Source organism: Cygnus olor, chromosome 10, assembly GCF_009769625.2.
Source record: "Cygnus olor isolate bCygOlo1 chromosome 10, bCygOlo1.pri.v2, whole genome shotgun sequence".
Classification (NCBI taxonomy): domain Eukaryota; kingdom Metazoa; phylum Chordata; class Aves; order Anseriformes; family Anatidae; genus Cygnus; species Cygnus olor.
This window is the reverse complement of record NC_049178.1, coordinates 9,744,339-9,757,308: the sequence shown is the minus strand read 5'-3', so window position 1 is coordinate 9,757,308 and position 12,970 is coordinate 9,744,339. Positions and strand designations below refer to the sequence as shown.

General features: G+C 41.4%; 1 protein-coding gene across 1 annotated transcript in view; it reads right to left on the bottom strand.

The window, feature by feature from the left end:
• Positions 1-6,280, bottom strand: part of LOC121075758 (sarcolemma associated protein) — an 84,906-nt gene extending 78,626 nt beyond the window's left edge. Inside the window, 2 exon segments of the mRNA XM_040569327.1 lie at positions 4,617-5,951; positions 6,118-6,280. Coding sequence (XP_040425261.1) covers positions 4,617-4,814 — 198 coding nt within the window. The 5' untranslated portion in view covers positions 4,815-5,951; positions 6,118-6,280.
• Positions 6,281-12,970: the final 6,690 nt, after the last annotated feature.

Here is a 12,970-nt window from a genome sequence, read left to right as displayed (position 1 = left end):
CAAGTCCTTCCAGCACAGCTGCTCACCAGGCAGTCTATCCCTGGCTAGGAGAACTGCATGGGGTTCCTCCTTCCCAGGCGCAGAACTTCATGTTTGTCCCTGTTTGGGCTCCTGAGGTTTCCTTCCGCAAGGCGACGTCCCTCTGGATGGCAGCCCTGTCCTCAAGCGTATCCACTTAGTGACCCTGCCTCAGAGAGTGCACTCCAGTACCTCCCTCAGGCCATCGATAAAGATGTTAAATACAAGGGGTCACAGTACAGACTCCTGTAGCATTCTGCTCATTACCAACATTCAGGTGGAGTACCACCTATTAACCACTACTCCCTGAGCTTCATCCTCCAACCAGCTGTTTCTTTGTTTTTAAATCATCTACTTGTTTAGCCATCCAGTCCGCAATGCCCTACCTGGGACAGAAGACTGCCACGGAAAACACTGTCTTCAGCAGGGCTTTTGACAAAGTAATAGTGTGTGCTGCTTTCCCCTGCACACAAATGTAGTGAATTATTCATAAAAGGCAACCACACTCACCAGAGATGATTTCTCCCTGCTGAATCCATGCTGACTTTTACCAAATCACCTTCTTCACGTGGCCAAAAATGTGTTCCAAAACTTGTTCCAAGATTTTCCCAGGGACCAACACAAATCTGTCCAGCCTGTAGTTCCCTGGCTGTATCTCTGAGGTTGTTTTTTTGTTGTTTTGTTTGAAGAGGGTGCTCCCTGCAGGGAACATTCTTTAACATTCTTTTATCCCACATAATTTAAGGCTAGAAGCCATGAAGTACAGCCTTAATAAACTTCATCTGCTATCATGTCGACTATTTGGCTTTTAATCTACTAATTAGCATTTCTGTAACCAAGATAACATGAGCCTGTTCAACTCAATTCGTACCCACACTGACTTAAATGAAAACAGTAGTATTAACTGCCACCCTAACATGGAAGCTTGTGCCTACAGATTTTTTCAGTTGTTAAAAATGACCAGTAATTTGTAGTCCTTTTGGTCTAAGACAATACTTTACTTCTCACACAGCTGAATTCTCTGTTATAAAAGCCACTCGCAACAATCTACCTCAGGCACTGGATTAACTCCGAGAAGTTCTTTTCTGAAAGTCTGAATATCGGCTGGAAACTTCAGGTTTGTACCAAAAGCTTCTTTCCCATCTGCCAGAAGCATTTCAGCCTGGGAGAAGTCACACACAAATTATGAAGGCTTTTTAACTTGCTTTTTTAAAAAACAAAACAAAACAAGAGAACAACTCAGGTTTAATACTATTCCAATTAAACAGCTTTTACATCGTTCCTGTCCATTTGCAGTGATAGAAGCTGAAGGAGCACATTTAGATTTTCTGAAGTATAGCACACTTTCTTTTGCTTTGATTCACACATTTTGGAACACTCCTTGTTCAGCACAACATCCACTTCCTACATATCTAGTGACTCATTTCTACAGGCCTCTCTTAAAAAGATCCACATGTAATTACTCTCCCCCCCAAAAAATATCAAAATCAATTCTAAGCATAAGCTTCTCATGTTACTGATATCTGAAAAATCCACAAAAAGCAAAAGGATACATTGCACTGTTTCTATAAACACAAGCAAATGGAGACATTGCGCTGTTTTTCTATAAATATTCTACTAAGCACAGAAATAAAACGAGTACAGGTTTCCCCCTCCACTGCTTCCACCATTACTTTTTCAGGTTTACATGCTCAAAAGGTTTACATGTGCTCAAAAACATTTTAAAAAAGAAATGTAACTTTAAACATCTGCTTTTAATTGCTATTTACTTGTGATCTTGAAGACTCATCCTGCTTTTATCATTAATAATGCCAGCGTTACACAGACATTATCTCCTTTGGGCAGTCAGCTTTTCCCATGCATAGTTAGAGTGTCTTTATACAAGGTCAATATTCACCTGTCTCAACCCAGAATAACATATCATCTTCAACTTGGTGTATTTATGTGATTCACTTCAGCTTAAGCATATCCCTGCCTCAAAAAAAATTGTTTAATAGTTCCCTCACCAATATTTACTGATGTTCCCTCTCCCCACTTTCCACCCTTCCCTCCTGATTATGCTGATGCTATTGTTTACAGGCTACGTAGCAAACAGGATCACTCACATGATTCACTAAAATAAAAACAAACAAAACTTCAAACCCTCAAGGAAAAAAAAATATTAGAGTACAACTGAAAGACAGTTCAAGAGGCAGCAAAGAGGATGGACTGGGAATACTGGAAACTGGTATTGCCATTGAAGTACACAACTTTTCAAAGCATAGCCCCAGATGATTCATGAACTATTTTGAATTATTCAAAGATTCCTCTTAGTAACAAAGTTAACATTTCAAGGTCCTTTATCTTTCATAAGAAACAGTGTTGGTAAAAGTCCTATACATAAGCTCCTAAGAAACGTTAACGAATACTGTGGAAAAAATAATTTATGTAGGTTTAAATATACGTCACTGATAGGATAATGACATATTCCTAGATGAGACGTACTTATTTGAAGTTCTGTAAACAATGATAATAAACGTTCTCACATGCAAATATTCTGGTATAATTTTAGGGTTTTGTTTATTCTTTTAAAACACCACATAATTTTTTAAAATCACTTTTGTGATACAAGATTAAGACTATTTACCAACAGCTCATCTACCTGCCTTTTCCCAACAGCTTGTATGTATTATCTCTTAAGATGCATTTTCTCCTCTCCTTCAACTATCAATCTTCCCAAAATTTACCATTCAGATACTCAGCCAGATCCAAAAATCAGATGATATTAGTAATGAAACAAACACAGAAACCAAAATTCTACATCCTGCTTTACACTTTTTACAGTACTACGTATAAAATTTATAGTAACGTATTCCTACACATCACCCAAAACCCACTCTCCTCAGTTGATCATTATGGCTGCTGATCAAGATACTCACATGGGCAATTATCATCAGGATCCCCATCAACTCATCGCACGACAGTATTTCAAGAAATACCACATTACTATCTTATTTACTACTTATTCACTACTAAGTTACTATTTTAGATCAGCTAGATAAAAGGAATAATCATATATAATTTTTTTGACATGTATTAGAAAAGCCAAGCTAAGTAAACATTTAAAAACAGAACTAAAAACCAGCTGACTCTTTTAAACTCCTCTATTAGCAGACTTGCTCACCACCCAATGCTTTATCAAATTAAACCTTCTTTAATATGGCTAAATAATGTATAGCTATCACAGGGTATATGAGGGTCTTAAAATGTTTATAAATCATGAGAAATGTTAATAAAAAGCTGTACGTACAATGCTTTTGAATTTAAAAACAGTACAATAAACTGGAACACTTTATTGAGTCAAAGGTTAAAAATTAAGCTTAAACTAAAAATAGCAATATTTCCTGCATGTAAGTTGTTTTCTAAGTGTCCAAGAACACACATTATATACACTAGAGAGCCAAAACAACATTTTTAATGAAACACACAGATAGCAGTTTGCACAATTACACGCAGGTAACTTGAAAGCCAAGCCATAACCCAGCCTTAATAAATTAAATGCTTGTCTTGTCCCATCATGCCCAAGTATTGCATAACATGGGATAGTTAACAATGGAAGGTTTAAGAACTTTGACTGCATTCTACAATTCTTCATGCTGTGTCATACTACTAAGAAATACTGCATTAACTACAGACCATATTATTCTCAAAATCGAGAGCTACACTGACCACATTTCACAGAAGGGCATGCAGGGAATCTAAAAAAAAAAAAAAAGAGCTAATTTATAGCAGATGAAGTTCTAGGGTGGAATATCAATACATTTTCAAAAATACTGTGCTGAGCAACTGTAATCTGCACTTTTTTCATTTCTTGTTGGAAATTTAAAATTAACTTGACAGACATTAAGTAAAATGGCTTTACTTGTCCCAGTTCAATCCCTAGTGGACAAAACATGCACTGCAAAGCCCCTAAATTTCACTTAACAAGATATCCACTGTCTTTTTGAGATAAACAGTGATGGGTTAATAAAACACAGGCATATTTTAATATCGTTTTCACTATCATTGAGAAAATACTTTGTATGCCATTTGCTACATTCCTGCTGACATAACAAGCCTTCTATCAGACCCAAACAAAACACATTATACACAATTTCAAAATGACAAGTAGGAAGAGTGGCACGCAAACCCAGCATTTTTTAAAACCAGCTTTTTGATGGCTCCTCATGATGAGATTTATTTACGTGCTCTGTGAATAATTTCTCAGCGTTTGAGGAAAAAAAATACTGTTATGCCACTTCCTTCATACAATCCTATGCTTTCAGATTTATAATTATTAATCACCTCAAAATCACTTACTCTCAGCAATGAACAATAAGCATGCAAATTCATCACTTATCTTCAACTGCTTTTTTATGTACTTTTAACAATAGGTAAAGTTTCCACACAGTAAGAAATTACCAACTTACCTGAGAATTAATCACTTTAACACAAATCTTACTCCTTCCACATGTAACCATACTTATTACAGTGAAACTAAAGTGACCCGCAACACACAGGGTCTTGTTAAATAAGCGTGAAGGTCACTATTTTTAAATAAAGAAAACAAAACGTCTTACCTTGCCTGTCTTGTGATCAAACCAGACAAGAGCATGGTTCCTGGACAGCACCTTACAGTCAAAAGTTGCATTATTCTGAGCTGGCCTGCAGCGAGCCACTGAGCGGCCAATCTTGACAGGCTCGTCCAGGTAGACATGACGCTCCTGAAACGGATGAGAGTTCGGGCGGCAAGTGAAGATGGCCAAGGCTGAAGGCATCGAGGACAGATTGGGGTTGCCACACCAACCAGAGATGAAGAGAACCTCTTCCGATGCAGACTGTCCTCCACGATTTTTAAGCCGAACCTCCACAGCAACTTTACATTAAAGCACGACAAACATTATCACGTATGAGAGGCCTAACAACTCATTGTTTCAGTGTGTAAACTAATTCTGGCAATAATCCAGTGAAAAAGCCCCATTATGTCTTTTAACGACATCAGCAGTGGCCCAGAAAAAGTCTAAAATGCACAACTTTCAATCCATCCTCCTCTGGAAGAATAGGAACAAGCATCTGATTCCTTCAAAGAGAAGCAAAGGCTCCTTGAAAGAAGGATAGGATGTCTCAAATCCAAGTAGATGAGTCATACAAATACTTTTGTTTGGGACCTCAACTGCCTTCTTTTTTTTCCCCCTTCCGTAAACAACACTGACCAAAATTCTGACCCACGTAACATGGAAGCAAAGAAAGGTTTAGGGAAGGGGGAAAAGGATTAACGTCCTCTCTCAAAGCACACAGGTGAGGAGTTGGAAGGTGACCACAAAGCCCTCACTCCACAACAGGGATCTAGTCACCTCACAGGGCAAGCCGCATTTCATCATCTTCACGTATTAAAACAAAGCAGAATAGATGGTCCTCGATTTAGGAGCTACGCTGTTTTCCTCCCCTACCCCTGATAAAGCCGAACTGCTCTACAGTTCCTCGCAGCCACTCAGATAAGGAACTTGATAAGGCATGGAGAGGGCTGCAAACTGCTTCTCTCGGGGACAAGCCGAGGCGGGGGCAGGCTCCTCCGGGGCCGGCCTAGGAGCAGGCTGACAGGTTGCTGCCAGCGGGGCTGGGCGCGGGGCAGGCTCCCTCCGGGCGGCGAGCGGAGGGTCCCGGCCAGGAGCCCCCTGCTCGGGGAGAGGAGGAGGACGAGGAGGAGGAGGATGAAGAGGAGGAAAAGGCGGCCGCAGCTCCGCTCCTCTCAGCCCCTCCGCAGGTGGCTGCGCATCGGGGGGGGGCCGCCCCTCGGCCCCTCACGCTTCTCCGCCCGGCGGCGGCGGGAGAGGCCTGGCGGCCGGGCCCGGGCGCCTCCCGCTCGGTAGCTCTGCCTCTCAGGCGACCGCCGGCCGCGAAAACTTTCCTCCGACCTGCGGAGGCGAAAACAAACCGGGTCAGACGCGGCCCTCGCCCGGCGCCCCCCTTCCTCCTCCTCACCCCCCCCCCCACCCCGTCCCCGGCCTAGCGGTGCCCGGCCCCGAGGGAGGCTCGGGTCGGCCCGGGGGGAGGGGGGGGGACTCGGTCTCCCTCCCTTACCTTCAGCACAGCGGCCGCCATAGTGACTGGAAACCTACCCGGTGCGGCAGCCGGGGAGGGGCTGGGGTCGGGGAGGGGGGGGGGAGGGCAGGCGGAGGGAGGAGCCGGCCTCGGCGGGGCCTGACCGGAGGCGAGGCGAGGCGAGGAGGCCGCCCCCAGCCTCCGCGCGGGAGGCTGCGCAGGCGCCGGGGGTGGGAGGGAGCCGCGCAGCCGCCTTGCGGCCCCGTGAAGCCGCCGCTGCCGCCCTGGGGCCGCTGCTGCCCTCTGCAGGGCGCGGGGGGAGCGGGGAGGGGACGTCGTGTGAGGGAGTCTCCTGTGGGAGGAGGTTCTGTGAGGGAGTCTCCTGTGAGGGGCTGCACGCAGGGCTGTGAGGGGCTCGGGGGCTCTGAAGGGGGAAAAGGGCTGCGCAGAAAGGGCACGGTTATGAGGTGGGAGCGGGGGCATGTCGCTGAGGTGAGTGAGCCCCCAGGGTAGGCACCATCTCCTTCTGCTACAGGGTGGGTGCGCCCCCCTGGGTGGGAAGGAGCAGGGGGCTCGCCCTGAGGTGGGGGTTCCCCTGCCCTGAGGTGAGGGGTTCATCCTGAGGTGGGGGCTTGCCCTCCTTAAGATGAGGGTACCCCAAGGCAGAGCAGGGTTTCTGCACTGTCTCCAATATCTTGTTTATTCAGGGTGCTCCCCAACACCTTCCGCCTTCCTTTCATTTTTCATGCCATTTTGTGATCCTAGGTGTGAAATTTGGGAATGTCGTGTGACGGAGAGGCTGGCTGTGTTTTGCTGGCTCTGGTAACGATTTGGCAGCTGGGGTGGACCCCTTGAAGCGGTTGCTGCAGGCCCAAGGCAGAGCGACAAAAAGGTCAGGGGAGGATGGAGGTGGGGTTCGCTGGCCCAGTGTTCTCCTTCAGCTGTTCAGGGAGCATCGCACAAGGCCATAGTTATCCCCGTTTTATAGAGATTGAGGAAAGGGTGTTACTTTTTCAAGGTCATACAGTAGGCTAGTGCAGAACAGGTCTCTCCAGTCCAAATTCATTTTTAAGTCAGTCAGTCCCTATAAAGCAAACAAGCAGAGATTGTTTGATATAGGATAGATGCTGGGGTTGCGCCAGCACTATAATTACCCTGTGACAAGGTGTTGGGATTAGGGAGATGGGAGGGTTTTGTGATGCCAGGAAGGCCAGGCAGCCGTGGAGGAAAGAAGTGGAGCCGTGCCAGGCAGTTTAGCCAGCAATATAGGAGAGAAATACATAGCAGTTGAAGTAAGGCAGTGAAGTGCCTAAGAGAAAGAATGATTACTGTGTTATTAGTTATAGCACGGTAAAATCTTGGGGTCATTTTTTTTAACCTTTTTTTTTTTAACTCTTATTATTGAGGGTGTAGGATTGGATTCATTGCAGCCTAGTTTTCTATTTTTCTTCTAATGATCCCAAGAAAAAAGCAACAGCAAAAACATGTTTGTGTATCTGTGTTTGAAGCAAGGAGATGAAATCCAAAATGAGACACAAGTTTTATTTTTGAGAACAAAAACAGACTAGTATATGGAAGCTTTAGGGTTGTATATCTGTAGTTTTTAATTCTACAGATGGTGTATGTATATGATACACCACCTTATAGCTTCCATCAGCTTGTTTGTAAGATTTTACTATTGTTACAACTATATTTCTAATTTACTCTTTTATGTAAATGGAAATTTGATATGTCTGTTGTTTATAGCATACAGGCTGTCGTAATTAATCAAAAAGAGGAAAGGAACGTAACAAGAAGATGGGGAAATGGGGAAATAAAAGTCTACCAGGAGTTAAACTTGAGGGAAAGAGCTGCGAAAGCAGAAATAATTGAGAACATTTTGGAATTGGAAAGGAGTAAGAAGTAGAGGGAACAAATGCTTCTAACAGGTGTTGGAATGAAAAGAATGTTTATGAGAGCATTTCTCATATTTGTGTATGCATGTTTAATTGAGAAAGGAGTTTGAAAGTCAAATCCAAGATGAAGAAGCAGCATTAGCATTTATAGGGAGTAAGAGAATCAAGAGAACTAAGAGGGATATTAGTTACTGATGTTCTCTGTAAGTACTATTTTTTAGATATTAATGAGACTCAAACATATTTCATACTGTATTGTCTGTACAATATCTTTCTCAAGGTTTTCTGTGACCAGTAGAACAAACTAATACCCCACATTTAAGCGTCTTTTAAGCCTGTGCTATCCGTGTAATGGTATCCTGAACCTTTCTCCCTCTATCCCCTGGAGAAATCCCATTACGACAATCCCAAGGGGCAAACAGTGGCATGTGCCAGCTGCCTAGTACTTCTGGGCGCTGCCAAGTGGCTCAGCAAACAGAGTTCTGCCTGCTTTCATCAAGGGGCCTAATTCGAGCCCTCCTCTTCTGTGTGAGTGCCAGCTTTCGGAGAAGTTGGATGGACTTAGTTCTCTCAGACTTTTTAAATCCTATTTCAAATTGGCTAATGAGTTCAAAAGTTACTAGAGGCTGACTCATAGACTTAAATTAAAAATACAGAAAGTGGTTGCATTCTGAATTGGGGAAACAAACTATAATACGAGTATTTTATGAGGTATTTGATACTTATCAAAAAGTGTCCATCTTCAAACAGTGGAAAGCAACAGGAGGATGAAGAGAGTTCAGTATGGAGCAGTCAACCACTATACTCTGCTCAGCAGGAGTACGGAGGATGTGTACGCACATACATCTTTTCTGCAAGCCACTGCTGGCCACACCACCAAAAGAGGTAGTGAGCTTTGGCAGCCATGTTAGGCAAGGGCAGCAAGATGCTACCTCGGTGGCCATCCTTTTTCTGGGCAGGAAGTCCATAAAATTTAATGATAGCCATCATAACTGAGGGCAGCTACAGCATGCTCTATAGCCATCTTGGATAAGGGAAATGAAAGGGAGCCATCTGTTGCGTTTGTCCCCCAAAGAACTGGTGTCTGTTTCAGAACGATGAAATGTGGCAGGGTTACGGTTTATGTATGTACCTGCTAAATATCTGGATTTTGGTTTGTGTGTGCCAAAGTGCAGGAAAGACCCTTTGGTTCTAAAGACTTGCTGAAAAATAGGATCTTCTGCTGAAGAAAGCCTGCTGTGAATTCTAAATTATCTGTAACTGCCAAGGGGGGGAACAAACAAAAAAAACCACTGAGCATCATTATAGCCAATTCAGTGACAAATTTCTGAATGTTGTGTAATGATCTAGAAGGCTACTAAAATGTTGTATGTTAGATTAAGGTTGTCACTGAGAAGGTGTTGTGAACCGATTGCTTAGTGGGAGATCCTGAGTAAAGAGAGATTGTTAGATATGGAATGAATGAGGCATGCTGTGTGGAAAAAGTTCAATTTGCAGTATAAAAATTATGATGTAAGTTGAACATGAAAACAGAATAAATAGATAAGGAGAAAGTTGGAGTTGCACAATTTTCTGCTGTGTTCTCACCCCTGAAACTCATTCAGCAGCAGCTAACTAAATCAATTTCTTATGATTTCCAGAAATAAAACAAATAATATGCATAACTGCCCTACACAAAGCCATACCAAATTTTAAAATATAACACTGCATAAAGGGATTTACAGTTACATAATGTGGAAACATACAGCAAAGTTTGAACTGCTATCTGTGTCCTGATGTTATATCTCTTGCAAAACAAGCTTGCCTTGCAAGTAGCTGCGGAGACATACAGAGTGAAGCTGAAGCATCAAAAAGTAAAAAATTGTTTCAGAGCAGTAGGTTGGTTTTCCTGCAGCTATAAATGTGTCAGTTCGGATGAGAACAGACAATAATATTTTGGTTCATAGCAATCACTTCTTGTCCGCTAGAGGGCCAGGGGGAGGACCAACTGCATGTCATCTCAGACTAGCTAGCTCAGACAAATGTTTGCTGATCTACAGTTGCTTTTCAGATCCAGTGACTGAATATATAGTAATTTTTTTCCTAAGCAGGAAAAGTGGTCTCACCAAATAAGGTAAGCAAGGAATGGCAAGATTCTTGTGACACTAGTGATTTTACAATTTGTTGAAATATACTGCTTGCAGTTCTTGATAAAATTCACAATATTCTGTGCGTGCATGATAGCATATATCTCTGGACGGTGGCAAGACTAAATGGTGTGGTTGCAGAGCGTATCAATACAGCAACAATCCAATTTGAATTTTCAGATACATGTTGTTTTCAGGAGCTGCTGAATACATATACTTTTTACAAATGTTTTCTCTAGCAGTGTATTTCTGTCCTTGCTGATACATCATGAGAAATAAATGGAGCAAGATCATTTCCTCAGAATAACGATCATTACTGGAAAAGAATAACAGGCATTTGCTAATAAGCTATTTGCTAGTTTCATGATCATGTTTAAAGAGAGTCAAATTATCCTAGTAACTAAAGATCATAGAGAACATAAAGCCCGTAATACATATCAGAGCTGCATTACACTTTATATTTAACTACAAACCTTGCATTGCAGTGTTTGAAGCACTGCACGTAGACGAATTTTGGAAAAGATTCTGTATGATGATTCTATAAACATTGGTATGTGAGTGAGAAGGATCCGACTCCTGAGTCCCTTAGCTTCCAGTGGCCACACAAAAAGCTTTCTACAAGCTCACCAAGCTCTTCCTAAAAACTTAGGACTCTAGTCCTCACTACTCTTGTTGGAACATTTCCTTCAAAACCTTGCTTCTCCAATGATTAGAAAATTTGTTCTAATTATCAGCCAGAATTTATTCAAGGGTGGTTATACCTGCAGTGCTACCATTTTTCTTTAGTTTCAAAATTATTTTCTGTTCTTTCACCTCTCTGACTAAAGAACCGTTGCATTATCTTTCAGCCTTAACTTTGAAGGACAAAGCAACTCAGCTGGTTTAATCCTCTCTTGTCAGGTAGACTCTTCATTTATCTTGTTTCACTGTATACAGTTATAACAATGTAATATGCATAGTAAGTTTTATATACTATGTAAAGTAAATGTTATATGTAAAATGTATTCTCTATATAATCTTTGTTATATAGAATCTGTCGTATGTTGATAATATTAATACAATGTATATAGCAAATATAATGTAACATACTGTTAATAGTTAATCAGTTTATATTAATTCTAATATATAACTAATTTTACATAGAATGTTTCTTTATTTCTAATGAAATTCTCTAAGTTGGTCTACCTGGCCTCTTCCCTGCTTTATCATTTTAGTAGAACACAGGCATCGTGTGATGAGCTCTTAGTTGCCTTTCTGTTAATATGAGGTTGACATTTTTGGGATGTTTGAAATTTTCCGTGGTTTGAAGAGTAAGAAAAAGAAAGCGTTAAATACATTTTTTATAAATGTATTTATTACACCTATTTTTCTGATACAAATTAAGTATTATTTTAAATAAGAATCTCAAACGTGGGAGGCAAGGGGAGATAAGCAGAAGATGTTTATCCAGTCCTTTGGTGTTACGCAGTGGATATGTGCAGTCCGCACTGTCACTCCCTACTGAAGCTGATGGAAATTGGCCAGCCAGCAGCCAACACTACATTGGCTGCTACCTGGTAGGAAGCTTCCTGCTGAGAGGCAGGACAGAACAGCAGAGAGAGCAGTTGTGGTTGAAAGAGGGTGGAAGAAAGCAAGATAGCTTCAAATGCTGAACAGCGTTGGACTTTAAGAATCCACCTGTCCTGCATAGGCCTATACTCATCAGCTGTCACTAAAGAGGACAGTTTTTTCAGAAGGTACTCATGTCCAAACCTTGTAGAATATTTATATGAACAGATTGCAGTCTTTCTGCAAAGTAAGGCAGAGTTCAAAGAGATTTGTAAGTGCAAACTCCATATGCAGAGCCCTACAATTCATGTGCAACTTGTAGCAATGCATTCTGTGTTGACAGGTTCCCAACTTTGAAGCTTGTACTTTGTCCTGCACTGATTTGACCCAGTATAAGCTTCCTGAAGGAGAAAGCAGTCAGCCTCAGTTGTTATTACAATACCTAAAATACATGCAGGAACATTTTAATTCTTTTTCTTAAACAACTGACATCCATTCTCAACCAAGAAAGATCATTGCACTTTTTGAAAACTAAAATGCATTTGAAACGTCTATGTAAAAATTTTCCTGAACTGATTATTTCCCTAGTAGTTAGGAAAATCTCCAATAAGTGAGAACCCTTCTTTCTCAATGATGATATCTCTGTTCTCTAAACTTTCTCCTTACAAAAGTTTATTTCTGTTAAGCATCAGGTGGAATTAACTTACTGGTTATTGCCTATGTTTAACAAAACGAGCAGAGAATATCAATCTTGCTAAAGGACTTTATTCTCCGTAGTTTACTTGTGTACAAATATATAGAGAGACATATTTAGGAGTATACTTTTTGATTTCATGAAGACTTAAAAATAGAGACCAACGAAAACTAGAAAGGAATGCATAATATAAAGGTCTATAAGAAGCCATGACACATCATCTTTTCCTAAACCAAGCGATAAAAGCTTTTGGCCAGGCCTTGTTTCAGCTCCTAAACGGAACCAGCAAATTAAATACCACTGCTGTGAGTTTAACCTGATGAAGCTAAGCCTTAGTCACATCATATTTTGGATGGCAATCTTTTACAGAGTCTGGGAATTAGCTACTGGAAAAGTTCATGAGTCTGAAATGGCATCATGGTAAAAAACCTGAAGCAACGGGAGACAGCGCGAGCCTTCCTGTACAGCCACTCCCATTGCACGCTACATAACTCCTTCCATATCTTAGTTTATATCTAAAATTCACTTTGCCACTAATGGTTTACGATAACAGAAGGTTGCTATATCTTAAATTATTACAATGATAATTTTGTGTATTATAATTTTATTTGCCTGAGTTATATATGAAT